The following is a 27,251-nucleotide window of genomic DNA, read 5'->3' as shown; positions in this document are numbered from 1 at the left end:
GAGTTACAATGAGGGCAATCCTAGTTGCAGAAGTACTGTAATGTGGACCGCCTGGACAGCTAGGCGCATGCGTGTGTCCACGGTCGCGCAGGAGCGCAAGCGCCGCGCATGCGCCGGAAGTTGCAGCCGGGAAGCCGGCGAGGTCGGTTCCGCCCGACTCTAACATGGCGGCGCCCTTTGTCTGCTCTGAAGTGCCGTCCCCGGCCTCCTCGCGGCCGTGATGCACCTCCCTCGGCGGTGGGGCCCAGGACATGGCAGGTGAGGGTCAGCGAGCACCCGGCGCTGGGGAAGCCCCGGGAGCTGGGCGGAGGCGGCGGAGGATGGGGCGAGGCGGCACGCCGGGGACGGTTGTGTGGGGGAGGGGAAGGAAGTGGAATGGGAAGGAAACCCGGACGGAGGGGACCCCGCGGGGCAGGAGGGCGCTGGGCAGCTGGGCGGGGGGCGCCGCCGCACGAGCGGGCGGGGAGTGGGCGGGCGAACTGGGCGTCCCGGCGAGGGAGCGCGAGTCACCTCCCGGGCTGGTGACACCCCAGCTGGTGGCATCTCCGCCCCCGCCGCCCGGCTGTCACCGCCCCTTGACCCCGCGCGCCGCGGCGGGTGGGCGTTCTGCGGCCGCGAGGTGGCGGGGTGCCGGGCAGCTCCTGTCCGCTGGCCGGCCGGAGCAGGAGGACGCAGTCCTGTCAGGGCCTGCCAAGTGCTGGCAGAGTCGGAGCCCGCCAGCCTCCGTGTATAAGATTATTTCATTCATTCATTCGTTCGTTCGGGTCACTGACGGTGGGTCAGCACCTGACAGGTTCTGAGGATCGAGCAAGCGAGCCAGTCAGGCTCCATGCTGCTGGCACAGCGGTTAAAATGTGAGCTGTGGACCCAGGCAGCCGGGGTTTGTATCACTCTGTGCTTGCCAACTGTTTCCTTAGACACGTTCGGTTTTCTCACTCTACCTCTATGCCCTCATCCTTAAAGCAGAAATGATAAAATCAGTCTCCTAAAAGTGTGATAAAGATTAAATGAGGTAATAGTGTAAAGTGCTGAGAAGGCTCTCTCTGGAGCAAAGTAAAAGTGTGTGCTCCCTGCTGTGAATTGGCATCTGCATCATCACCACCCAGCTCTCAGAGATGCTTGAGGGGGACTTGCAGATAAATAGGGAATTCTGACACCCCTAGGCTGGAGGAAAGGGCCTTCTTTCTTTGGGAGCCCAGAATAGAGGCATCTCACTCCTCCGGGTAAATTCACCGACACCCTTGCACCCCAGGAAGCTGAGGAAAGTGAGAGCTAAAGGATACTTGGGAGAGTAGGGCCAGGAGAAAGGGAGAATGTTCTCAATTGAAGATGGAGTTTATGAGAAATTTCAGGGGCCTGTGTAATAATGAATTAAGTTATCTGCCTACAGAGAGGTAAGAGAGAAGGCTAAAACAAGCTGTAGTCTAGTCCTTGGGGGACTTGTAGACCTAGTTAAGCACTTTACATTTTAGGTTAACAAGAAGCGATTTAAGAATCAGACTGGTGGATTAGAAAGATCACTCTGGCCATGTGAGGAACGTATTACAGGGACTGGGCCTGGAGAGCACTTAGGAGGCTGCTAGAGTAATCCAGGTGAGAAGTGAAGGTGGCCTGGAGTTAGGTTAGAGGTAGAGGGGTGGGGAGAGATGTTTTGGAGGTAGAATTGGCAAAACTTGGTAATTACTTAGCTGTGAGAGTTAGGGGCACCCGAAGCCTTTTTGACTGGGAGGTAACAGGAGGGAACCTAAATTTACTTTTGGACATGTTGAAAGGAGGTACCTGTAAAACTTTGTAGTGGAGCTGTTCTGTGGTGATCTAGCATCCCTCAAAGGTCACTGAAGTTGGGGGAGGGATGTGCTCACTTAGGGTCAGAGTATGAATGAGACACAGAGTATCCAGGACATGCCAAAGGAGTGCTAATGCTGCTCATGGCGTTTGCTTTTCAACAGCGTTACATCTTTTCATAAATGGCAGTTCCTGAGTAGAGGCCTGGGTTCATTTCTCTTTGTGTCCCTGGGGTCCAATACAGTGTCTGGCATGCAGCGGGTCAGTAATGACCCAACATTGCTTGAGCACCTTCTTATGCCAGACTCTGCACAGTGCTCTGCATTTGTCTGTTTAATGGGCATGTGAAGGACAATTCTGAGGGGGCAGGTGTCCTTCAGGTGCTTATCAGATTTTCTGCTTGTCCTTGATTCAGGTAATGAGCTGGAGGAGGAGAACCAAGCTGGAGTTTACGCAGACAAACTGTCAGAAAAGAGTAGCCTGGGCTGCTTGGAAATCTGAGGTATGTCTGTTAACACTCCAGGATGAAACTAACCCAGAGGTTGATTTGTTTGTCCTATTTTGTCTAGGTTCAATGTGAGTCAAATCGCTCTTTCAAGATGGCTTTTTCTTTAAAGTTGTATAGTTATGACAAAATCCTTGTTAGTTTGGTTGAGAAATTGTTGATATTATTATTTTAGCAACATAGACGAAAGTAGATTAACCACTGGACAATGCTCATCACTTGTTTTAATTGTCATGTAAAACACTGCCACAAAATACAGCAGCTGAATCCAATAGAAGTTTATTTTTTCACCTCTTAATAGTCTGGAAATAGGCAGTCCTGAGCAGGTGGGGCAGCATGCTGTGTTCCATGGCATCATCCAAGAACGGAGTTCCACAGGTCTTGCGGCCCTGCACAGACACAAACCTCCACCTCATGGTCCATCCGAGCTGCTGTAGCTCCTGCCATCATGTGTACATTCCATTTGCCAGACAGAGAAGGATAGACTGGGGTGCACATGCTCATTCCTTTTAAGTTTTTAATATTTAAAGATACATATTTTAGTGTAGCATGGTCCCCAAACATAAGCATCTGGTGTACAACCAAAGAATGAATCATGATTGTTCCAGTGGTAGAGGGAAAGCTGGCTGGGAGAACCTGCTCTGTCTTCACGTGACCTGATTGCTGACTTTGGGACTTGGGCCCGGCTGAGGGGAAATGCACTGCAGTGGTGAAAGAGGGCTGGGTGTGCTCCCCAAGGCAGGCTGCTCTGGCTTTGGGGAGGTTTTGTGCGGATTGAACCCAAGGAGGCCAGACCTGTTTGTGCATTCAGCATTTTCTGGGCTCAGCCTGTGTCAGATGCTGCGCTAGGTGCTAGGGATTTGGAGATGAGTAAGACTGGTCTTGGGAGCACGGCAAGCCCTGGCTCGTGGCCGTGTGCATAATAGTATACTGCTAGAACCATGGGCGTCTGTTCCAGAGTGTGTGGCACACGGGAGCAGGGTGACAGGAACATTGTTTGGGTTTGGTAACTGAGAAGGGTCCCTCTGATGGAGGCAGCGAGGACTCTGAGTCGGGCATGAATCTCTGCTTCCCGGTTTAGTGACTCTGTGTCCTGAGGGCCAGTTACTTCATTACTGTGCCTCAGTTTCCTCATCTGTAAAACAGGGGTGGGAATATCTATCTCACAGAATTGTTTTGAGAATTGTGTGCGTAGAATTCACAGGATTTGCAGTGTGAATGTGCAAGGCTGGTCCGGGTGCCAGTTCCTTCTTCGAGGCAGGAATCATCCAACTTGTGTGCAGATCAAGGTCTGCCCTCCGAGTATTTTTTCTCAGGAGTTCCACCAAACTTTTGTTGTTGTTGATGTTGTTGTTTAAAAGATTTATTTATTTATGCATACAAAAACTGGGGTATAGGCCAGAGGTACGGGGAGGTGAGAGGATTCACCAGAGACAGAGCGGGGAGCAGAACAGGTAGACAGACTGAAATACAGTGCTGGGGGGAGCAGTGGGTGAGACAGGAGAGGTCTGCTGCGCCATGTGGGTCCCAGGCCGGGGATCGAACTCGTGCTGCAGTAGATGCAGATAGCTTTTTAGTGCTGACGCTTAACCCCTTGCGCCACCAGGGAGGCCCCTCCACCAAACTTTTGAATAAAAGTTGCCCCTCTAGATTCTCAGAGATGCAACCCTGAAGGGCCTGGCAAGGACCATGTAGTTTCCTTCTGTTTGTTCAATTTCTTCTAACTCAAATACTTCTGGGAAGTCTTCTCCAAGCCTCCCCAGCCCGTATCCAGCTGAAGCTGGAGCCCCTGCGCTGTGACTTCTTTGAATCCTGCGCTGCTGTCTCGGTGCATCCTCATCATGGGTTTCAGTGTCTGTCTTCCTGTCAGGACATCAGCGCCTCACGTGCAGGGACAGGCTCTTGTTTCTCCGGGTATTCCCACCGGGGGGCTGGTTTCCTGGCACCAGCTGGTGCCCAGTAAACATTGGGTAGGTGGATGATCAGTCTTGATTGGCTGAGGAGGAACTGGCAGTGGGGCTGGAGAGAGCTCCAGGGGTTGGCATGCTCTTGATTAGAGAGAGAACCTGCCGTCTGATTTCGTATCTGGCTGTCGTATGGCACATAGATATGCTGAACAGTGGCCTAAATGAGAGTTTAGGTCAGAATATAGTTTCTCTTTCTGTATTTTTCCAGTAGTGCTGGGTTTCTTTTCTTTTTTTATTTATTTATGCACACAAGAACTGGAGTGTACGCCAGAGGTGTCGGGGGGTGGTGGTGAGAGGATCCTCCAGAGACAGATCAGGGCTGTTCTGGGCACTGTAGGATTTTTAGTAGCATCCCTGGCCTCTACCCATAGATGCCAGGAGTACTCGCCTAACTCCAACTTTTATAACCAAAACTATCTCCAGGCGATGCCAAATGTCTCCTGGGGCTACTAGTTAAGAACCCCTGCAGTTTAGGGGACGGGTTAGAAGCATGAACTTCTAAGTGAAGACACTCCTGGGCTCGTCCTGGTTCTTACACTTCCTAGCCATGTGCCTTTGGACGAAGGTCTTGACCTCACTAAGCCTCAGTTTCTCTTGTTGTGAATGGGGATACTGAACACCTCCCACAGAGCTTTGCTGGGTGGGATTATGAATGTGGTAAAGCATGGGATGTCCAGTCCAGCCCCCGACTCCATAATCCGTGACTAGTGTTGTTTGTGTAGGAAAGGAGCACCCCTGAGCGAGTCAAGAAGAAAGTGCAGAGTTGAGGAAGAAAACAGGGTTTGGTGTGGGAGGCCATGTAGGAGGCACAAAAATCAGAAGGTTGTAAAGAATGTACTGGGGAAAGTCAGTCACCCTCCCACGCCTGCCTGGCCCAGTTCTCTCAGATAACTGACGAGTATCTGCGTGTCCTCCAGAGCTGCTCTGTGCGTGTGTGTCTGTTCATCTACATAGGAAAGACCCTTTTGTAAGAGGCAAATGGATTGATTTTGTTGCTCTTGGACTGAGCCCTCCTGTTTACAAGACCCAAGGGGCAACCTCTGTGGACAGCTTCAGTTTTAGCAGCACGCCGCCCAAAGGACCAGGTGGCCCACTCTCACATCCTGCAGCTCCCCAGGGTTTGGTACGCAGATGTGGTATCCAGCAGGTAGCACACGGCTGGGTGACGGACTACAGCAGTCCGAGAAAACGAGAAACGACAAATACATTCTGGAAGCTCAGACAAGAGAAGTACCTGCTTCTTTTGCTGGTCACATTTTTTAAAAGGTTGAATTTGGTAGAGGTCAGAGAGTAAGCAGTTCAGTGCTGGGTGATTTCAGCATTTACTGCAAATGTGTGAGCTGCTGAGTGTCGGCATAGCTGCCGGGCACTCTCCGAGGCCCTCTTGGGTATCAGTTGCTTAACAGCCTGAGGATCAATTAAGGTTGACCCCAGTAATGTAATCACCACAGATACACACAGAAACCCAGACCTGCTTGTTATGAATTGGAGACATGGCTCTGAAGCCTGTAGCTTCAAAGGAAGCAGAGGTCATTGCTAGAACTGAGTGTTGTTCACTCATGTCTAAACAGCACAGAGGTGGCGATTCCAGCTGAGAGTGAAGACTGGGCCAGAAAGCAGGCTGGGGAAGTTTATTGTAACATGAAAAACATAGAAATCATACTCAGTTTCTAGTCTCAAAGGTCTGGCAGTAGAATCTGTACCTCTCCCCACATGCACCGCTTCCCATACTAGAACCGCTAACTCAGCGTCATGTTCTTGTCCTTAGCGAAAGGCCCTGTGTCCAGGGGCAGCTGTAGCTGCAGAGCTCAGAGCTCAGAATTCTCATTTCAGTAACTCAGGATCTATGGGCCCCTGGCGGGGACTTGCCTGGTTCACTGTAACTCAGTCGGTTACTCAAGCTAATGCTTTAACACATTGTTTAAAGTCAGAGCACTTTCATTTTGTAAATTGTTTTTGCTAAATATTGAGTGGATACAAAAGAATGTGTTAAGGTACAAGGAATAAGGATACAAAGACACCCATGTACTCCTACCCCCAATTTACAAAAAAAGAATGTTACCATTCCTTGATCCTCCTCCATCCCATCCTCAGCCCCATGTCATCCCTGAATTTTGCTGTCATTCTCTTGCCCTTTTTTTTGAAGATTTATTTTAGTTATTTATGCATACAAGAGCTGGGATGCAGGCCAGAAGTGCAGGGGTGGGGGGCCAGCAGTGGGGGAGAGGATTCACCAGAGGCAGAGTGGGGAACAGAACTGGCAGACTGACTGAAATACACTGCTGAGGGGAGCAGCGGGCGAGTCAGGAGAGGTCTGCTGCGCCGTGTGGGTCAGCTCCCTGGCCAGGATGTAACTCATGCTGCAGTGGCTGCGGATAGCTTGAATAGTGCTGAAACTTTAATCCCTGCGCCACCAGGGAGGCCCATCTTGCCTTTCTTTGTGTTTTTACCACATACATTTGTATTGGTAAGCAGTGTATTATCTAATTTTGCATGCTTTTGAGGTTAATATAATCATATTATTTTTCCCATGTCTTGCATTTTTTGGCTATCTTATGTTCCTGTGATTAAATCCATGTTGCATATAGTTATATTTTGTTGTCACTGATGAATAATGCTCATTGCGTGAGAATTAGTTTTCCTTCCTTTTGTTGATGGACATTTGGTTCACTTCTGATATTTTGCTGCCACAAGCAGTGCTGCTATGAACACTAGTGGGACACGGGTGGCACCCCTCCAGGGTGCATCCCCAGGAGTGGGGCTCAGTGTGTGCAACTTCAGTTTGACCAAACTATCCAATTGTTTTTCCGTGTTTGCCCTTCAACCCATAGTTCTGTTTGCTTTATATCCTCCCAACAATGGTGTTATCATATGATGTCTCCTGTGGTTTTAATTTGCATATCCCTGATTGTTAGTGGCTGAGTATCTTTGCATATACTTTTTTTTCTTTTTTTTAAATTTTTTTATAGAGGCATGTTTTATTATTTATTTATTTGTTTGTTTGTTTTGTTTATGCATGCACTGGGTACAGTCAGAGGCGTGGGAGGGTGAGAGAATTCACCAGAGCCAGAGCGGGATGCAGAGCAGGCAGAAGGACCGAAGTACACTGCTGAGGGGAGCAGCGGGTGGCAGGAGAGGTCTGCGCGCCATATGGGACCCTCCTCCAGTGGCCGGGGAGCAGCCGGGGATCGAACTGGCACCGCAGAGGCCTCGGGCAGCTTCACAACCCAGCGCTCAACCACTGCACCACCGGGGAGGCCCTCTTTGCATATACTTATTGATCATTCAGATTTTACTGTGTTGAAGAACTGGGGTGTAGGCCAGAGGAGTGGGGGTGGGGGGGTGAGAGGACTCACCAGAGACAGAGTGGGTAGCAGAACAGGTCCATCTACCTAAATACACTGCTGAAAGGATCAGTGAGACAGGAGATAGGAGGGGTCTGCTGCGCCATGAGGGTTAGCTCCCTGGCCAGATCCAACTCAGGCCTTCCCCATGGTAACACTAAGACTTAATCCCTAGGCTACCAGGGAGGCCCCTTTTTGTTTCTTTTTAAGAAATTCTTCCTTCAAGTTTATGGAGATATTTACCTACATATTATCTCCCAAATATTTTATGATTTTGCCTTTTGCAGTTAAGGATTTTAGTCCATTTGTAATTATTTGTACACATGATATAAAAAATCTGACTTCTTTTCATTTGTTTTTTTCCTTTCTGTGGCTCTATAGTTTCACCAGTGACTACTATCTCATATAACAAATGTCCACAAATGTATGGGTCTTTTTCCAGGCTTTTTTTTCCCTAAGATTTATTTATTTATGCATACAAGAGCTTAATAGCACTGTGTCTCTAACCCCTACCCCTAGTCACCAGGGAGGCCCTCCAGGGTTTTTTGTGTTTTTTTTTTAATTACTATCTCTATGTCAAGACTGCACTGATTTAGTTTCTAAATTTTTATTTTATTTTTTAAAAAAGATTATTTATGCATACCATAACTGGGGTATAGGCCAGAGGTGCAGGGGTGGGGGTGAGAGGATTCACCAGAGACAGAGTAAGGAGCAGAACAGGCAGACTGACTGAAATACACTGCTGAGGGGAGCAGCGGGCCAGACAGGAGAGGTCTGCTGCACCATGTGGGTTGCTCCCTGGCCGGGGATTGAACTCTTGCTGCAGTGGCTATGGATAGCATCGTAGTGCTGATACTTAGCCCCTTGTGCCACCAAGGAGGCCCAAGAAAGGGAGATTTATTGAAGTACACTGCTGAGAGGAGCAGCAGCTAGACAGAAGAGGTTGTCTGTGCTTGGATTGAGTTGATACAGTGCATCTTCTGATCCATGAACATAGTATATATCTCATTTTTCAAAACTTATCAATGTCTAGCTATTCTAACTTGGCTTTATTTATGACATTATTTATTGTAAATACCCACAAATAGTTAAGGACAGTAGCATACTTGAATTTCTGTCAGTCTCACCTCAGCTTTTATTCAGTAGGTATGCTTTTTAAAATTTCATAAGACGTCAGTATTTTGTATATTTTGATGATTTTGGTCAATAATTTGAACATTTTACAAGTTCAGTATTTGTTTTGTTTAACTCACTTATTTACTGCTTTAGTTGTTCTTCATTACTTCTTGTATTTATTGCTTTCATTTTGGCATCACTTTATACTCTGTCTGAAGCAGATCTTTTATAATGATAATTACAATGTAACTTGGGGCTGTAATTCATTTGTGGGTCAGCTAATGATTACAAATTCTCATGGGCGATTTTACCCTCCTCTCTTTGGAACCAAGATTTGGTATAGGAGTTTTCTGTGCAGTTGTTTTTCCACTGAGTATAGCCCTTTGGGACCTCACCTTTATTCTAGAGGGTCCTCCTAAGGGGCCTCCCTTCTCAAACTTGCTCAGTTCTGTGAATACCTTTGATACCCGCTTCAGCCCTCCCTTACTCTCTGGATTCCATTCTCTGCTTGGGTATTTTTGTTGGTTTGTTTTCGACCTCTTAGTATTCCTCACTGACTTGACAGTTTTTGATGCATTAAAGGTATTTTATAATACCTTTAAAAAGGCATTTTATAATCTGTCTTTAGCATTCGTAGCTATTTGCAGGTGTGCCCTTCTTCCAGAAACTAAGATGTTTTAGAGTTTTAATTTTGTGTTTCATCTGGCAGCAGCAAACTGATGATTAGAACTAAGACTTTAATGTTCACTTTTGGCTTTTTTAAGATGCCTCATAACACTCATTAGTATAAGGAAAGGGAGTTGGTAAGTGCAAATTAATGACAGAATATGCCCTTTTGGGCTAGAGTCAGGATCTGTTCAGCCTGTTATTCTGTGTCTGTTCATGGAATCTTTGTCCTTGTCTACAATGAAAAGAACATTCCTTTTAGAGTGTGGTGGATTTGAATCTGGACATGTCATTGAGACTTTGGTGAGGTGACTACCTCCCTAAGCCTGGATTTGCTCATCTGCACAATGCGGGTGATTGTATTAATTAATACCCACCTCACAGGATTAGTGTGGCTACTGATGAGGTAGCATATATATGTGAAACCTTTGTGGGTGGTTGCCACGCAAGCAATTCCAGTTATTCCCTCCATGGCCTCAATTCGTGGTGCCGCTGCTCTTTGGAAACAGGCAACCTATGATTTCTCTTGCCAGTAATTCCCAGGAGCATATAGCAGGGTGGAGCTTATGATTAGCAAGGTTTTGTTTTCTCTGGGCACGCCCCCCACTCCCCCGGCAGCCCTTAGCCCTTTGCCAGTTTCCTTACAGCTGGGTGAAGAGCCCCATCAGATTGGGAAATTTTACATCCACACTGAGAGCTCTGTGATCAGCCTAGGCTTTTATCAGCCAAGCAGTGCATTAAAATTTTGCGTCCATGTTGGCTGACGGTCTTCCGGACAGAAGGGTTCCACGTCACACTCCTGCTGACGGAACACCTGCTCTGACCCACAGAGGAAGCTTCAGTCGTTCATATTTTTGCCAGTCTGGTACTGGAAGTGGTTTCTTGGGTTTATTTATGTTTGATTATTAGTGAGGTTGAACATCTTTTTTCGTATAGACTATATTGACCACTTTGGGAATTGTTCATTTCTTTGACTCATTTTCTGTTAGTTATTTTTCTTGATGATTACATCTGTATAATAGCTTTCTTGAGATAGTCACATCCCAAATAGCCCACCTATTTAAAGCGTACAGTTGAATAACTGTATATTCACAGTTGTTAAGGTATCACCACTCTCTCCTTTCAGAATATTTGCACCACAGAGACCCCACCACCCATTGACCATCACTCCCCATTTACCTCTGACCCTCTAGGCCTCAGCAGCTGCTTTCCATGTTACGGGTTTGCCTGTTCTGGGCGCCTCATAGAAATGGAGTCATGCAACTGTGGGCTTTTGTGACCAGCTTCTTTCACTCCGCATGAAAGCTTCATTCATGTCATTGTGTGGAGCATTATGTTTTTATTGTCACATGATCCGTCATGTGGACATACCACACTTGATTTGTCCACTCATCAGTTGATGACCATAGGTTGTTTACATCTTTCAGCTATTATGAATAATGCTGCTGTGAACATTTGTGCATACACTTTCTTTTAAATTTTTTTTTAAAGTGAAAGGTCTCTTATTATTATTATTATTAGAGATTTTTATTTATTTATTTATACAAGCACTGGGTACAGTCAGAGGTGCGGGAGGGTAAGAGAATTCACCAGAGCCAGAGCAGGGAGCAGAGCAGGCAGAAGGACCGAAGTACACTGCTGAGGGGAGCAGTGGGCGGCAGGAGAGGTCTGTGCGCCATGTGGGACCCTCCTCCGGTGGCCGGGGAGCAGCCGGGGATCGAACCAGCGCTGCGGAGGCTGCGGACAGCTTTGCAACCCAGCGTTCAACCGCTGCGCCACCCGGGAGGCCCTGTGCATACACTTTTGTGTGGACAGGTGCTGATTGTTAAAAGCCTTTGTGTAAGGGGACTGTTAACACTTGGTTACCATATAGGCTGTAAATATGTCCCCCAGTTTATGTTTGCATTTGGGAAGTGGAGAAGATAAGGATAATGTGAATGAAACATTTAGCTTCCTGATGCCCAGTCCTTTGTACCCCAGCTAAGTCTGTGCACCCTCCCTCCCCACTCCAGCCCCCATGCTGCACTTTGGGGCTGGCCTGATAATATATAGGGTACTTGTGACCTTGCAAGTGCCTCTTTATCTGTCCCTTCTTCCCCCCACACACACTGCCTGCCTTAGCACCAGGAACCAGGCAACAGGAGGGGGTGGTTTCAAGTCTCTCTCAGAAGCTCGCACTTGAGCGAGTGGCTGAAAAACTGCCAGGGCTATGAGTCACCCCATCCATTAAAAGGTTTCCAGCAAATTTGCTGATTCACTGCTGCTGCAGGTGGAGGGGACTTGAGGGGCTGGAGGTCAGCAGCCCTGTTCATTCAAGGGCAAATGCCAGGTTGTCCTTTGGGGCAAGCAGCTCTGTCTTGGCTCTGGATTCCCTGCCACCCAGAGATGCCCTGATGGGCCTCTCTCTCTCTCTCTCTTTCTATCTTTAAAAAATTTATTTGCATACAAGGACATACAGGCCAGAAGTATGGGGGGTGAGGATTCACCAGAGACAGAGTGGGGAGCAGAAAAGACAGATCTGCTGAAATACACTGCTGAGGGGAGCAGTGGGCGAGACAGGAGAGGTCTGCTGCGCCCTGTGGGTAGCTCCCTGGCTGGGATGGAACTCGTGCTGCAGTGGCTGCAGATAGCTTCATAGTGCTGAGCCCCTTGGCTCAGATTCTTGATCTTCACTAGGATCATGGGAGAACTCATCCTTCCTGCCAAATTGTCATATTCTACCTTCTCCAAAAAAATCATTTCATTCTTTGCATACAGAGGAGACTTTCACCATCAGTCTGAAGCACTTCCTTCCACCTCGTGCTCTGGTTGCTGTTGAGTTAAGAGGGCCTCCCCATTTGCAGGGGTTTTCCCTGGTCTTTTTTTAGATTAAAATCCTCTGTGGTGAGTGCCTGGGTTACTGGTGAGATTTTTCCATCCACTTTTTAGAAGGTAGACAAGGATGAGAAACATAGGTTCTCCTTTTTTTCTGTCATTTATTGATAGTGCTGCGTTTCTTTGTGATAGTAAGAACAGCAGTAGCTTTGTGAACAACTGAAGACCAGTGACATTTGATTAAAGTGATAATAAAATAAAATTTAAAAAAGAAGAAAAGAATGATGATGCCAGGCCTCCCCGGTGGCGCAGCGGTTGAGCGCTGGGTTGCGAAGCTGCCCGTGGCCTCTGCGGTGCCGGTTCGATCCCCAGCTGCTCCCCGGCCACCGGAGGAGGGTCCCACATAGCGCGCGACCTCTCCTGCCACCCGCTGCTCCCCTCAGCAGTGTACTTCGTCAGTCTGCCTGTTCTGCTCCCCGCTCTGGCTCTGGTGAATTCTCTCACCCTCTCGCGTTTCTGACTGTACCCAGTGCTTGTATAAATAAATAAATCTTTAAAAAAAAGAAAAAGAAAAAAAAAAGAATGATGATGCCACTAGCACCTTTATAAAGTAGAAAAATTGGTCATCATTCCCATTTTACGGAAACTGAGGTGCTGAGATTTAAGTACTCTGGCCAGAGGTACTACCCGAGCTTTGGTGCGATTCCAGGGCAGGCTTCTAGCTGGGTCCAAGGAGTCAGTAAACCCCTTGAAGTCACGTTAGCAGAATGTGTGCCTGCCCCTCCCCAGAGGCCTGAGCCCGGGGGCGCTCATCTGTGCCTGGAAAAGGCCCGATGTTCTGGGGATTTTCAGTTTTGTCCCCGTAAGGAATTTTTGCTCATAAAGTTTTCCCAAGTGACACATTCTTTGTACAAATTACCATAATTTGCCATTTCCCTTCTGAGAAATTTTTTCCTATTGAGAAGTTTTCAGTCACCAGGTCTCACAGGAAATGTCTGAAAGGTTTCATGATAATCATGATAAGCGCAAGTGAAGGCGCCCAGACTCTGGGTGGTTTCTTTTCTTTTCTTTTCTTTTCTTTTTGTTAAAGGTTTATTTATTTATGCATCCAAGAGCTTGGGGTACAGGCCAGAGGTACGGGAGGTGAGAGTATTCACCAGGGGCAGAGTGGGCAGCAAAACAGGCAGATTGAGTGAAATCCACTGCTGAGAGGAGCAGTGGGTGAGCAGGAGAGGTCTGCTGCACCATGTGGGTAACTCACTGGCTGGGGATCCAACTCATGAACTCAGGCCGCAGTAGCTGGCGATAGCTTGATAACACTGAGACTTTAACCCCTGCACCACCAGGGAGGCCCACTTTTTTTTTTTTTTTTTTTTGATTAAAAAAATCTGTTTTTTCCTAATGCAAATTTCAGCAAAGGAAATACCACCAAATCTTGGCTGGTGGGAGGTGGCAGTGATTTTCAGGGTGGGGGCACCATCCTCTAGTGTGAGTGTAGTGCTAGGAGCAGCAGAACCTGGGGCTGCCGGGAAGGGCAGAATCAGGTTTAGATTTAGCTAACAGAGTCTAGAGGGGAAACCTGACAAAAGTTTGAGAAACATGTTTGTAAGAGCAGTGTTTGCTGGGTGGGGAGGAAAGTGTCAGCAGGGCTGCTTGGGTAAGATTTGCTTCTCTACCACGCGCAGGGAGAAGGGACAGGCTGAGGGACTGGGGTCGGTGTGGGGTGGCAGGCCGGCCCCACAGCTGCAACAAGGCTGGCCTGGTGTAAACTGGGTTCCCTGGGCTGGAGCTTGGGACTGCTGTGCTGTGTGCAGGAGCCACCTGTATTTCCAGAAAGTCAGGATCGCTGAGCCAGTGGAGCCACTGAAGCCAAATGGCGCTCCCCCTCACCTGCCTGCGGGTTCCTGAAGGCCCACATGGCTGTTCCGTCTGCAAGCCCCGGGCACCAGCGCCGGCTCTGCGTCTCCTGGTGGTGGACCCTTTGTTTCCCGGCTTAATGGCTTCCCTGTCTCAGGCAGTTCGGAACCCGGCCTGCAGTTCTGGGCTTGCTAATAACCTGGGGAATGCTTCATGTCTGACACGTGCCCATTTGGCTGCGAGGTGGAGCTGTGCACTGCGGACCCACTTCGGGCTCTGGCCAGACACCCCAACTCCATCACCCGGGAGCACCCTCGGGATTTAACAGAACAGTTGTTCAATACAAAGCGCTTCCCCGAAAGACTCACTCGAGTGCTTTCCCGGCCTGTTCCTCCGGCTCCCGGCGCTCTCCAGGCTACGTTTAGAAGGAGTGACCGGGTAGGCGTGCAACTTCGTAACAAGGTCACGTCACCAAAGAGTTGTTGAGTGCACACAAGGCACCCGGCATAAAAGGATACGTAGAAACCACCTGATAATGGTCTTGAACCTAAAAAAACTAGAATCTGCTTCTGTGCTTCCTGGTAGCAGTGGTTTGTGGATGGTTCACCAGCTGCCAGGCCCGGCTCAGGCCTCCTGCCCACGTGTTCTGTTGTAATCTGCAGATGTGGGAGGGACTCCCCGATTCGCCCCCTTGGGCCAGTGGAGCAGCTTGGCGGGGCGCACCCACTAGCTGGGTAGTGATGGAAGCGGCTTCAGGCCCGGGCTGGCCACACCCCAGAGCTGCTACTGCCTCTGGAACCCCTGAGTCTTGGAGCAGCGGTGTGAGACTTGGCGCCCCGAGTAGCCCTGCCTTAGTTTTCAGGTGATCGGCCTGTGCCATGCCTGGGCCCGTGTCGCTTGGCATGTTTAGGCGCCATTTCATTGCTCCTGGGCGCAGGTGGGACTCAGGTGAGTTGAATTGAGCAAAGTGGGTGTCGCAGCCCAGGAGAGCCCTTCCTGTGTCAGCGGTCTGTTTGCACACATCTGGGGAGTGAAGGGCAAATGAAATGGATCGTTTTTCTGCGACCAGACACTGGTGTCCCTGCCTGGGCCCCTGCAGGACACAGGGGTACTGCAGGCTGGGGACCGGGGGCTGCGTCCCGTGTGATCACCCTGTTTGGCGGCCCTTGCCGTCCCACTGAAGCCGCAGCGAGAGCCGCTGGGAGCAAGAGTGGAAAAACCCCAGTCTTTGTGTCCGGACCTCACCTTTTTCTTCTTAAAATTGTTAAATTTTGAGAAATGTTCCCCATACGAAAGTTCACGAAGTGTGCACTTTTAGTTGAAATACTAAATCTAGTGTATCCCAGTAAAGAAATGAATCCTCCTGGTAGCTCACAAGACACCTGATCGCCCTTCCCCTGAATCCAGCGGGAGCCGTTAGCCTCATTTTTGTGTTAATCATTTCCTTTCTGTGTAGCTTCACGGCTCTGCTAGTTCTCTCTTGCCATAAGGAAACCATCACAAAGCTTAGTGGCTTAAACCACAGCAGTTTATTATTTCTCCCAATTTTGTGGGTTAACTGGGCAGGTTTTTCTGCCCCACATAACGTGGAGGTCACTCCTGGGCCAGCCTTCAGCTGGGCCGGAAGTGCCAGAGAGCATCTCGTGCGTGAGTCCCGGTGCTGTGAGTGGGGGCATCTCAGGTCTTCCCCAGAGTCCCTCCTCATGTCCTCTCTACCGCCAGACCCTAGACATCCTTGTAGCTGGGTGCCAAGAGAGCAAAGCAGAACCTGCCAGCCCTCTTCAGGGCCAGGCCTGGAATGGGCACAGAGTCGCCATCGGCCCCAGATTCAGTTGGAACCTCAAAGCGGGCAGGTCTGCACTGGCAGGGGAGGGGGCAGTTGTGGAGGCCATCCTCGGCCGCTGGTGCCCGTGCCATCCATGTCTATGTTGCTTCGTTGTGCCTGGCTGAAGTCACTCTGCAGGGGGCCCCGGGGGCCCCACCTTTTCATGCCCTTGTGCAACGAGTCCAGGGCTGTGCCACCAGCCAGGCCATCAGGAGAGCGTCCTGCCACACAGGCTTGAGGGCTGCCCTGTAGGGTAATGTCGGAGCTGCTGGGCGTCTCAGGAAGGTCCCTGAGTGCCTCAGGAGTCCTGCCTGAGGTCGGGCCAGTCTGGGCGTGCCAGACTGGGGTGTCGTTTTCTGCGTCTGACGTGGGGACTGTGGCTTCAGTGGGCTCTGAGTCCCTGCTCAGTTTGTGTTAGTCTGCAGTTCTGCGCGCCTGGGTTCTGTCTTAGCCGTCGCTTTAACTTACCCCCCCCCATTGCCTTAAAGCCAGATGCCACGTGCAGGAAAGGCGCCCCCCAGGGCTGCTGGAGTCAAGGGCGCTGCACGAAGGTGGGGCGGTGGGAGCAGCGCTTGGTCGGGGATTGGTGCTGCGCTGTCTCCCCAGGCGGTGGCTCTGGAGGCGCACACAGGACGGCAGCCCCCACCCCTGCCCGCGGAGCCCACGCGTCCCACAGGCCGCCCAGGCAGGCGCGTGAGTTCTGATCCTCTCACTCCTTGCGGGCGCCCGCCAAGCCTGGACTGACCCTGGTGGGCTTCTGTAGCTGTGGAGCGTGAGGACACGAGGCCGCGGGAGGGCTGCCGAGATCTGGGCGACTGGAGATTTCACATAGGTTTGCCTGCTCAGCTCTAGTCTCTGGGGGAGCCCCCAAGCCACCTGGCACCTCGCCGCACACCTTGGGGAGAGGGGGCTGTCGGATCTCTCAGGGCAGCCAGCTGGGGCGGGTGGGGGGAGCTCTTGGCTGAGAGAGCCTGGGAGCCCCTGAGCTCCACCTACCCGTCGGGGAGCCTTCCATCCTCCCCAGGCGGATCACCTTTCTGTGGGAGACAGCCTCCAGCACTGGGCAGCACCTCTGCCCTGGGGCGGGGGTCGGGGGTGGGGGGGGTGGTTGCAGGCTGCCAGGAGCCTGGGCCTGTGGTTGTGGGCAGGGCCTTCTCGTTCCTTTCCTCCCCCGTAGCTTCTTTTCCTTCCTTCACTTTCTCCTCAAGCGTCTTCCTTCTTCCCTTCATCCTCTTCCTGTTTCCTCTCTTCCTTTTCTTTGATTTTGTCAGGAAAAGGCTCTTTTAGCAGGATTTCTCTGTTGGGACAGCTTCAGAGGCCCTCACAGGGGCCCCGGAGGCCTCTGCCTCTCCTCCTGACCCCGCGGGTGCGGCGCCCACTCCTGGCAGGCGCCGCTGTGGGCGAGTGCGTGGGGGCAGGTGGGAGGCTGGCGGTTCTGGGCCACGTGCCCAGCCCCAGGGGAGCTGGTCTCCCGCCAGAGGCACAGGCTTTGCTGCCCTTTCCCTGGAAGCCCCGGGCGCGTGCCGGGGGAAGGCTCCTGGCAGCTGACCTTTGAGCCCTCCGCCCCTTGTTGGCCTTTCGTCTGTCTCACTTTCTCTTCCCGGCATCAGCTGCCTTCTGGCTAGAGGGTTCTGCTTTCCTCGGGGGCCTAGGAAGACCTTGGGGAGGTGGGGGGCTTGTTCAGTGGACGCCCCTAGTAATTTCTGAGCCTGCTCGGGGCTGATTCTGAAGCTGATCAAGGAGTCAGCCCTTGTGGGCTCTGTAGTCCCCTCCTTTCTGCACTTCGGGGGCGGGGAGAGGGAGTATTTCACCAGGGGCTCCTGCTGACACAGGGCTCCTAGGCACATGCACAGGCACCCGTCTGCTCACGTGCCTTTTCCACAGCAGGGGATTCCGCCCAGGCCTTTCCTCACCACCTGCCTTTGGCTCTGTTTACACCCTGCCTGGTGCAAACCCCCTTCAGATCCTGGGCCTAAGTGCCCAACCAGGTGCTTATGAACCATGGACTGGATGGACATGGGTTCTTTTCATTCTCTAGAACTTTCTGTTCCTGCTGTCACCTGCTCAGGAACAGCGGTCACAATTCCCCTTGCGTTCCCTCAGGTCCCAGGTGGGCACGTGCTTTTCCCGGGGATTGACGTCGAGAAGGGTGCCTTGGTGAGGAGCCCGTGTCAGTAGCAGCCTTTGCTCTGGTGGCTGCGAGCTGATGCCGCGGCTTGACTCCGAGGGGTTGCTCAGCAGACACAGAGACCCAGCCCCCAGCCTTACTCTTGACTCCGTGGCTGGCTTCTGGCCCTTCCTTGCTCACGCTTAAGAGCTGTGGCCACAGAAACTTGGGGGTATAACTGAGATCCGAGAAGCAGCGGCTCTGTCTGGGAACCTGTCTGTGGAGGCTGGGCCCACAAGACAGTCCTGGGGTGGCTGAGAGGCTGGCACGCTGTGGCCCGGGGCCTGGTGCACCGCTCCTTTCTGTTTCCTGGAGCCCGGCCCACCTACTGGTGACCTCTCCCAGCTCAGCAAATCCATGTCCCCCCTCTTGAAAAGTTTCCAGACCCCATGGGTAGGGTGGGCTCTGTGTTTTTTAAAGCCAGTCTGCGCGTGAGGGGTGTGGCTTCTGTGGCAACTCTTCACAGCCAGACAGCCATACATGGTCACCTCGGCTCCAGAGCTGCAGCACGGTGACTCACCCCGTGAGGCTGATGCAACAGGGGAGTGGCTGGAATCGGGGGCTGCAGAAACCTGGGGACCAGGAGCCCCACAGGTCACTCTCAACCTGCCCTGGCAGCCCATGGTGGTTCCGAGCAGACCCAGGCTGCAGAGAAAGGTTCTGGAGAAACTGGAAGAAAAAGTGCTGCCACTTTGCAGATTCTGGGCCAGGGTGGGACAGCCTGACCCTGTTTGATCTGTGTGATGTGGTACCAGGCGTGGGTGTTGGCTTTTATTTTGAAATTGGCCTGCTTATTTTCCCTGGAACTTTGCTGATCTGGAGGCTGACACAGAGGGGGAGTGGGGCGAGCGGAGAGTGTTTTAGAGACTTGTTTAGTCATGGGGTGCTGTTCATGATGATCCGCCCCGCTGCCAGAGCATTTTGCCTTGAGGGATTTGCAAGCATTAAAATGAGGCCCTTTTCACAAGGAAACTGCAGCCGGGCCAGCTCGGGAGAAAGGGTCAGAGGCCATTGTTTCTCCAGGGAGCCACCAGGGCAGAGGTTTCCGCAGGCAGAGGGACTGCGAAATCCTGTGTGGTGCCGAGTCAAGGGGCAAGAGAGGCATCCTGGGCTTTGCCAGAGGACAAGGAAGCTTTCATAGAGCCTGGGGTGCAGCATGCAGCAGGAGGGCCGCTCTTGGGAGGCCTGGGGGTGAAACACCAGCCTCCAAACACTTCTTCCACCGGTCTGTGAGAGAATGAGAAAAATCAGAACACAGAAGGGTTTTTATTTTGTAAGATTTATTTATTTATACAAGAGCTGGGGTTCAGTCAGAGACACAGGAGGGTGAGGGGATTCACCAGAGACAGAGTGGGGAACAGAACAGGCAGACTGACCAAAGACACTGCTGAGGGGAGCAGCGGGCGCGACAGGAGAGGTCTGCGCGCCATGTGGGTTTCTCCCTGGCCGGCCGGGAGTCGAACCCGCACTGCAGAGCTTCACAGCGTGACGCTCAACGCGCTGCGCCACCGGGGAGGCCCCACAGAGGGGTTTTCATACAGCCACACGTGTTCAGTGGAAGGAGCTGTCTTTTAAGATTGCCTTGCATTTGTTTTGTAAAAAATGTTAAACTGACCATCTGTTTCTGAAATGCTGACGGCTAATCCGTGGCTTGCGTCTTGACTAACATCGTCACCTGGCTAGACACAAAGGTGGCCATTTTGTGTTGGTCCTTTGATGCTTTTGGCTCTTGGCACTTTCCTGGCCAGTAAACCCAGGAGTCCTCAGCCACAGTTGGTCTTGGCTTGCAGAGGGGGCCTGCAGTTATTTGCCCTTTTGTGGGCTTGCTTGAATTCTCCCCGGCTGCCCCTCATTTCTCACCTGGGAGTTTCAGAGCCGGCGGCGACCCCTCTGAGCTAACTCCACGGCCCTCTGGCTTTCCCCAGCCATGGATTTCCCCCAGCACAGCCAGCACGTCTTGGAGCAGCTGAACCAGCAGCGGCAACTGGGGCTTTTGTGTGACTGCACTTTTGTGGTGGACGGTGTTGACTTTAAGGCCCATAAAGCTGTTCTGGCGGCCTGCAGCGAGTACTTCAAGATGCTCTTCGTGGACCAGAAGGATGTGGTGCACCTGGACATCAGTAACGCGGCAGGTACCCCGTTGGGCCGAGGGCCCGGCTTGTTGAGGGCCAGAAGTTGGGGCTGGCCTGTACCATGCAGCCCCTGCCCTCTTGGGAGCAGCACCTTCAATCTGTGGGGTGCACCAGGTCTTCTGCGTAGGACTCAGGCCATGAGTGTGTGGGTACCAAGTTCCAACAACATTCTGGGGACCTGTTTTAGGAGCAGGGGGATAAGGGGACAATTGGCAGGGAGGGCTTGTGAGCGCCAGGCCTGGGTGAACCCAGAACAAGCTCATCAGGAGGGACAGAGAGCAGAGCGGCTCTGAAGCCCCGGCCTCTTCTCCCCGCTGAGTCAGCAGCACTGCCGGCTGCGCAGGCGCTGGCCCCGGTGCTAGAAAGACTCTGGGATTGAGGAAGGAGCTGATCCTGGAATCCTGGATTTGGGCTCCTCAACCCAGAATGGCGTGACTGGCTGTGAGGTGAGGGTGAGGTGGTGTTCCCTGCTCTACAGATGTGGAAACTGAGACCCAGTGAGGTCAGGCGACTGGCCTGGAGGTCAGATAGAGAGCTGGTAGCCAGACTGGACGAAGCCACAGCCGACACGCTCTGGTTGGCGTGTCCTGTGTGGAGAAGTGTCGTAGCTGGGGAGAGTGTACAGGGTGGGCTTCGCATTCCCCGTCCTCCATGCGGGGGTAGGGGGCAGGGGGCATTCACACCCCGTTCTCCATGCAAGGCGGGCGTTCACCCCCTGTCCTCTGTGGGTGTTCTGCTTTTTGGAGCCTGTTCCCGAGGCCGCGCCCCGCAGCCCCGCAGAGGGAGGTGGCGGTGTGCCGCTCCGCTCCTTACACATCCCTGCTCCCTGCGGCTGAGCGGCGCGGACGGGCAGGCTGCTGGTGCCGGGCCTGGAGCCGGGTCCGTGATGGCTGTCTGTTCCTTGGCAGGCCTGGGGCAAGTGCTGGAGTTTATGTACACAGCCAAGCTGAGCCTGAGTGCTGAGAATGTGGATGATGTGCTGGCTGTGGCCAGCTTCCTGCACATGCAGGACGTCATCACGGCCTGCCACGCCCTCAAGTCGCTCACCGAGCCGGCCTCCAGCCCTGGGCAGAATCCAGAGGTCCCGGCCGTGGAAGGTAAGATGTCTGGCCAGTGCTCCCGAGCAATCCACCTGTGACGGGGTCAGCGTCTAGGTGGGCTCTGCCTCTCCGGGCCACCTCTCCGGGCCTCAGCTCCCCCATCTGGCTGCAGCTAGGGCTCCGAGGGACCCTTGCACTCACTCCTGGTCACTTTTCAGCAGCCTCCTTGGTGCGCTGTGCCCGAGAGATGAGGTGGCCGTGCCTGGTTCAAGGGCTGGCATGTGGGGCTCCTGTGAGCTCTCTGCCCTTCACTACCTCCAGGAAGCCCGCTGACATCCAGCGCCACAGCCAGATTCCTTGTGACATTCAAAGTGCCTTGTGGTCTCCCGAGCCGATTTGCGTGTGCCTTCTGTGTGAGGTGTCTCCCCACCAGCTTGCGGGCTCCACGGAGCAGCAACACGACTGTTGCGTTCCTGAGCCCCGCCAGCAGCCCCGCGGGGGTAGGCCTGAGAATAAACCCACAAATCATTACCTAGATGGATTCCCAGGGGGTTCTGGGCCACTCTCCACCTCTCCGAATGGTGGGCCCTTGATGGGAAACAGTGGGTGTGTCCTGTTCATTCCAGGAGGGGACAAGAGAGCCAAAGAGGAGAAGACTGCTGCCGCCACGGTGAGCCAGCTGGACCCCGCTGGAAGCAGTCCACCCGTGGGCCCGGGCCGGGAGCCCAAAGAGGAGCGAGGCGGCCAGGCCGAGAGTGCGGCCAGCGGTGAGTCGTAACGCTGAGGCCTGTCACCTTCCGGAAGCCGGCTTCTTTAGGAAGCTTCTGGGGCAGGGACATGCCATAGGCAATGGCACCCTTTGATCTCAGGTTATCTCAGGTTACCCAGAACCACCCGTTATTTGCTCTGGGGTGTCTGTTCCAGCCAGTGCACGGGCGCAAGCAGCCCAAGCACAGATGGGGTGCCCCACCCCCCAGGCACAGCCCCCACTGAGGGCTTATTCCCCAGAGCCTTCCACATGGGCCAAGTCCCATTCCAGCCTCCAGTGTCTCCACCCCCACCCCAGGTGCAGAGCCCACGGAGAAGGCTGACGCCCCCGGGAGCCGCCAGTGGAGCTCAAGCCCGACCCCACGGGTGGCATGGCTGCTGCTGAGGCTGAGGCCGCCTTGTCAGAGAGCTCGGAGCAAGGTACCTGCCACGCGGCCGGCGGTGCCGGCTTCTACTCCCACATGGAGCTCCCCACTCTCAGCCCTTCTGAGCCCCTCAACTTTTGGCGGGGTGACTGCTCAGTCTTGGTGCCTTGGGTGTGCACCCCCGGGCCAGGCCCGGCGTCCGCTCAGCACAACACACGCTGCCGCCGCGGGGGCTCTGCTTCCCTCCAGGCGGAGACCCAGGGGCAGCCGGCAGCCCCCAGCCCCGGTGCTGCTGGACACGCCCTTCCTGCCCGGGCCCCTGTGGACAGAGACCCGCCTGCAGCCTCCCAGGGGGCCAGCTGCTCGTGGGGAATGACTGGGCAGTCTCGCTGGGGCGCGCGGGTGGGGCGGGGGGGGGGGGCCCTTTGTGGATCCCAGACGGTGCTGGGCGCCTGCCGGTGGCCGCAGGGAGGGAGTGGGAGCCGGGAGAGGAGACGGGCCTGGCCTGACCTGGCCGCGGGGTCCCTGTGGAGGCCCCTCCCCTCCGGGCCTCAGTGCCTGGCCTTCTCTTGCAGAGATGGAGGTGGAGCCAGCGAGGAAGGGAGACGACCCGCCGGAGGAGGAGGAGGGCGTGCCTGCTGCGGTCAAGGAGGAGGGGCCGCCGCTGGAGAAGGGGGACGCGCCCGAGGAGAGCGAGGAGTCGGCGAGCACGGACTCGGGGCAGGAGCTGGGCGCCGAGGCCCGCGGCCTGCGCTCCGGCACCTACGGGGACCGCACGGAGTCCAAGGCCTACGGCTCGGTCATCCACAAGTGCGAGGTACGGCCCGGGCCCGGCCGCGCCCCGCCCCGCCGCGCCCCTCAGGAGCCCCTCACGCACCCCTCACCCGCCCCTCACGCGCCCCTCACCCGCCCCTCACGCGCCCCTCACGCGCCCCTCACCCGCCCCCCTCGCCGCGCCCCTCACCCGCCCCTCACGCGCCCCTCCCCGCCCCTCACCCGCCCCTCACGCGCCCCTCACCCGCCCCTCACGCGCCCCTCACGCGCCCCTCACGCGCCCCTCACGCGCCCCCCGCCGCAGGACTGCGGGAAGGCGTTCACGCACACCGGCAACTTCAAGCGGCACATCCGCATCCACACCGGCGAGAAGCCCTTCTCGTGCCGCGAGTGCAGCAAGGCCTTCTCCGACCCGGCCGCCTGCAAGGCCCACGAGAAGACCCACAGGTAGGCCCCGCGCCCCGCGCCCCCCCGCCCGCCCCGGGCCGCCGCCCACGCCCGCCTGTGCCCCGCCAGCCCGCTGAAGCCCTACGGCTGCGAGGAGTGCGGCAAGAGCTACCGGCTCATCAGCCTGCTGAACCTGCACAAGAAGCGGCACTCGGGCGAGGCGCGCTACCGCTGCGAGGACTGCGGCAAGCTCTTCACCACCTCGGGCAACCTCAAGCGCCACCAGCTGGTGCACAGCGGCGAGAAGCCCTACCAGTGCGACTACTGCGGCCGCTCCTTCTCCGACCCCACCTCCAAGATGCGCCACCTGGAGACGCACGACACGGACAAGGAGCACAAGTGCCCGCACTGCGACAAGAAGTTCAACCAGGTGTGCGCGGCGGGCGGAGGGGGCGCGGGGAACGGGGCGGGCGGGGTTCAGGCCCGACGGGTCGGGCCTCGCAGGCGCTGGGGATCCGGACGATGCGGAGAGACGGAGCCTTCCACGCACCCTGGGTGGCTGCTCCCTGGCGGGAGGGGCCCCGAGGGGCCCCATGGACAAGGTCCGAGGGGTGACCCTGCTGACCCCCTGCCTGGGCGCAGGTGGGGAACCTTAAGGCCCACCTGAAGATCCACATCGCCGACGGGCCCCTCAAGTGCCGAGAGTGCGGGAAGCAGTTCACCACCTCAGGTAGGACCCGGCGCCCTGACCGCCCCGCCCCTGCGCCCCAGCCCCCTCGTGGTGCCCCAGGCCAGGCCCCCCTCGGTGTCGCCACAGGGAACCTGAAGCGGCACCTTCGGATCCACAGCGGAGAGAAGCCCTACGTGTGCGTCCACTGCCAGCGGCAGTTTGCCGACCCCGGTGCCCTGCAGCGGCACGTCCGCATCCACACGGGTGGGTGAGCGAGGCCGGCGGGGCGCGGGCGGGCGGCCCGGAGAAGCGGTGCCAACACCTTCTCCCGCCCCCGCAGGCGAGAAGCCGTGCCAGTGCGTGATGTGCGGCAAGGCCTTCACCCAGGCCAGCTCCCTCATCGCTCACGTGCGCCAGCACACCGGGGAGAAGCCCTACGTCTGCGAGCGCTGCGGCAAGAGGTCCTGCCCCTCCGCCGCCCTCGGTGCTGCGGGCCTACCCTGGGCTCGGCCAGGGGGTCGGGGAAGACACCGAGGGAACCGGGCAGACAGCTGCCCACCCCCAGCTGGGGGCCAGGGCTCCCCCGTCTAGAAGCCAACGGGTGGGGTCCCAGCCCAGCTTTCCCCGGCAGCTCAGGACCGGCCCCCCCCTCTGCGGCCCGCAGGTTCGTCCAGTCCAGCCAGCTGGCCAATCACATCCGCCACCACGACAACATCCGCCCCCACAAGTGCAGCGTGTGCAGCAAGGCCTTCGTGAACGTGGGGGACCTGTCCAAGCACATCATCATTCACACCGGTGAGTGCACCCGCCCGCGGCCCTGTCCTAGTCCCGCGCACGGTGGGGGAGGTAGGGAGGGCAGTGCCCGCAGATCCCAGCCTTGGGGGGCTGGTACCGCTGCATGTGGTCTTGAAGGCAGTTCCTTTCAAAGGAGGACCCCCTTTTCTCAGAGCTTCCACAAGGTGGAGGGGACTGGAAGCTTCTATGCAGCTCTGGTGGCCGCCCCAGAGCACTTCCTGCTGGAAAAAACCTGGGCTGCTGGGAAGCTGAGGCCACTGAGGTCCTCCCCCCACCCCCCTCCAATGGCAGGAGAGAACCTTGCCTCCTCCCCCAGGAGAGAAGCCTTACCTGTGTGACAAGTGCGGCCGCGGCTTCAACCGAGTGGACAACCTGCGTTCCCATGTGAAGACCGTGCACCAGGGCAAGGCTGGCATCAAAATCCTGGAGCCAGAGGAGGGTGGTGAGGTCAGCGTGGTCACTGTGGACGACATGGTCACGCTGGCCACCGAGGCCTTGGCAGCAACGGCTGTCACTCAGCTCACAGGTGCGGGCTGTGGGCGTAGCGTGCTCACGGGCGGCTCGTCTGTGGGGCGGCGGCAGTGGGGCAGGTACTTCTGGCCTTAGGTCTTGCTCATTCTGCCCACAGTGGTGCCTGTGGGGGCCGCGGTGACCGCCGACGAGACCGAAGTACTTAAAGCAGAGATCAGCAAAGCTGTGAAGCAGGTGCAGGAAGAAGGTGAGAGGGGCCGTGCAGGGTGTGCAAGCTGGTGGGCCCCAAAGGTCCGTGCACTCCTGACCACAGCCCCACCTCCCACAGACCCCAACACCCACATCCTCTATGCCTGTGACTCCTGTGGGGACAAGTTCCTGGACGCCAACAGCCTGGCCCAGCACGTGCGGATCCACACGGCCCAGGCCCTGGTCATGTTCCAGACGGACGCAGACTTCTACCAGCAGTACGGGCCGGGCAGCACGTGGCAGGCCGGGCAGGTGCTGCAGGCGGGGGAGCTGGTCTTCCGCCCTCGGGAGGGGACCGATGGCCAGCCTGCCCTGGCAGAGACGCCCCCCACCGGCCCCGAATGTCCACCACCTGCCGAGTGAGCAGGCGCCCCCCCCCCGACTATTTAAGGATGGATGGCACCCTAGAACTGAGAGGGGTGGCCCCATTCTCTAGAGAGAATAAATTTGATTATTTTCTAATGCTGCTTACAGCTCCCTGAGAGGCGGGGTGGGGAGCTGGCAGCCGTTGGCTGAGCCGCAGAAGGGTGCTCCGCCGGGAGCCCGTGAGCAGAGGCCTCGGGGACGCCAGGCTGCCCTCTGATGCACTGGGACGGGAGCCCCGGGACCCGTCAAGCAAGCTGGCTGCTCTGTCCCGATGTGGGGTGTGGGCAGCACCCTCGGGGCATGGACGCTGAGGTGCCACATGCTCCCATGCTCGCCTCATTCCCAATTTGGAGGCCTCGCACCTGTTCGGGAGGAGGACCCTGCTCCTCCTCTGCCCGGGAGTTTGGGCAGCTGGGCCAGCAGGGACTGGCCGTAACTGCCTGCCAGGACCCACAAAGCGCCCATCTTGGGCCCATTCAGCGGAGCAGCGTGGAGAGCGTAAAGCACGGTGCAAGAGGCGAGGCCCCGGCGCCCAGTTGGGCTTAGTGAAGCAGCAGGGCTCTCTGTACCCACTCCCGTCACCCCGCCAGGGATCGAGGCCAAGGCGGCGGGAACAGTTACTTGCCCCAAGTCAGTGGAGTCCGCCAGGAGGCCGAGGGCCTGGAGGGACGAGTGAGCCGCCAGGAGCTCCGGCGGGGCGGAGGGGGCGCGGCACGGCCTCAATCAGAGCAGCGCGCCGAGGCCCGTGGAGCTGCGGCTCCTTCTCAGGCCTGTCAGCAGGGAGACTGCGCCTTTGCCAGCCCCTTCCCACCAGCTCGCTCCCTGCAGCTCCAGTCCTGCACTCAGAGGGTCGCCCCAAAAGTGGAGGTCGGCTGGGGGATGTTGTGAGACCCCCCCCGCCACGCGCACACACACACACACACGCACGCCAATGCCCCAGTGTGTGGCGAGCGTGGAGGCAGCGCCAGCACATCACCAGCCAGGCTGTGCCAGCACCTGCGGGGCCAGCCGCGCCCACCCAGGGGAGGCAGGGGAAGGGCCCGAGACCAGACACCGGGCTCGCCTAAGGGGCGCGAGTGCGCGCAGGGTTTACGTTACACCCACATGGGAAGTGCCTTCCAGCGACCAGCGGGGACCCTGAAGTCACGGACCACTTACACCACAGAACCGAGAAGGGCTCGGGTTCGG

The 27,251-nt window shown here is 55.5% G+C and overlaps 1 protein-coding gene across 1 annotated transcript; it reads left to right on the top strand.

Moving 5' to 3' along the window:
* The first annotated feature begins 134 nt into the window (after positions 1-134).
* Positions 135-26,159, top strand: ZBTB17 (zinc finger and BTB domain containing 17). Its single transcript, XM_037498486.2, is given in 17 exon segments — positions 135-258; positions 2,201-2,287; positions 19,972-20,178; positions 21,087-21,275; positions 21,845-21,985; positions 22,285-22,314; positions 22,317-22,406; positions 22,927-23,168; positions 23,430-23,572; positions 23,642-23,942; positions 24,155-24,242; positions 24,330-24,446; positions 24,523-24,643; positions 24,847-24,977; positions 25,294-25,503; positions 25,606-25,695; positions 25,777-26,159. Coding segments are annotated over 15 exon segments (2,382 nt in total). The 5' UTR covers positions 135-258; positions 2,201-2,287; positions 19,972-19,973; the 3' UTR covers positions 26,061-26,159.
* Positions 26,160-27,251: the final 1,092 nt, after the last annotated feature.

Source organism: Talpa occidentalis, unplaced genomic scaffold, assembly GCF_014898055.3.
Source record: "Talpa occidentalis isolate TD23 unplaced genomic scaffold, MPIMG_talOcc4v2.1 talOcc4.9, whole genome shotgun sequence".
NCBI lineage: Eukaryota > Metazoa > Chordata > Mammalia > Eulipotyphla > Talpidae > Talpa > Talpa occidentalis.
The sequence above is the reverse complement of the archived record's forward strand: the minus strand, read 5'-3'. Positions and strand labels throughout refer to the sequence as shown.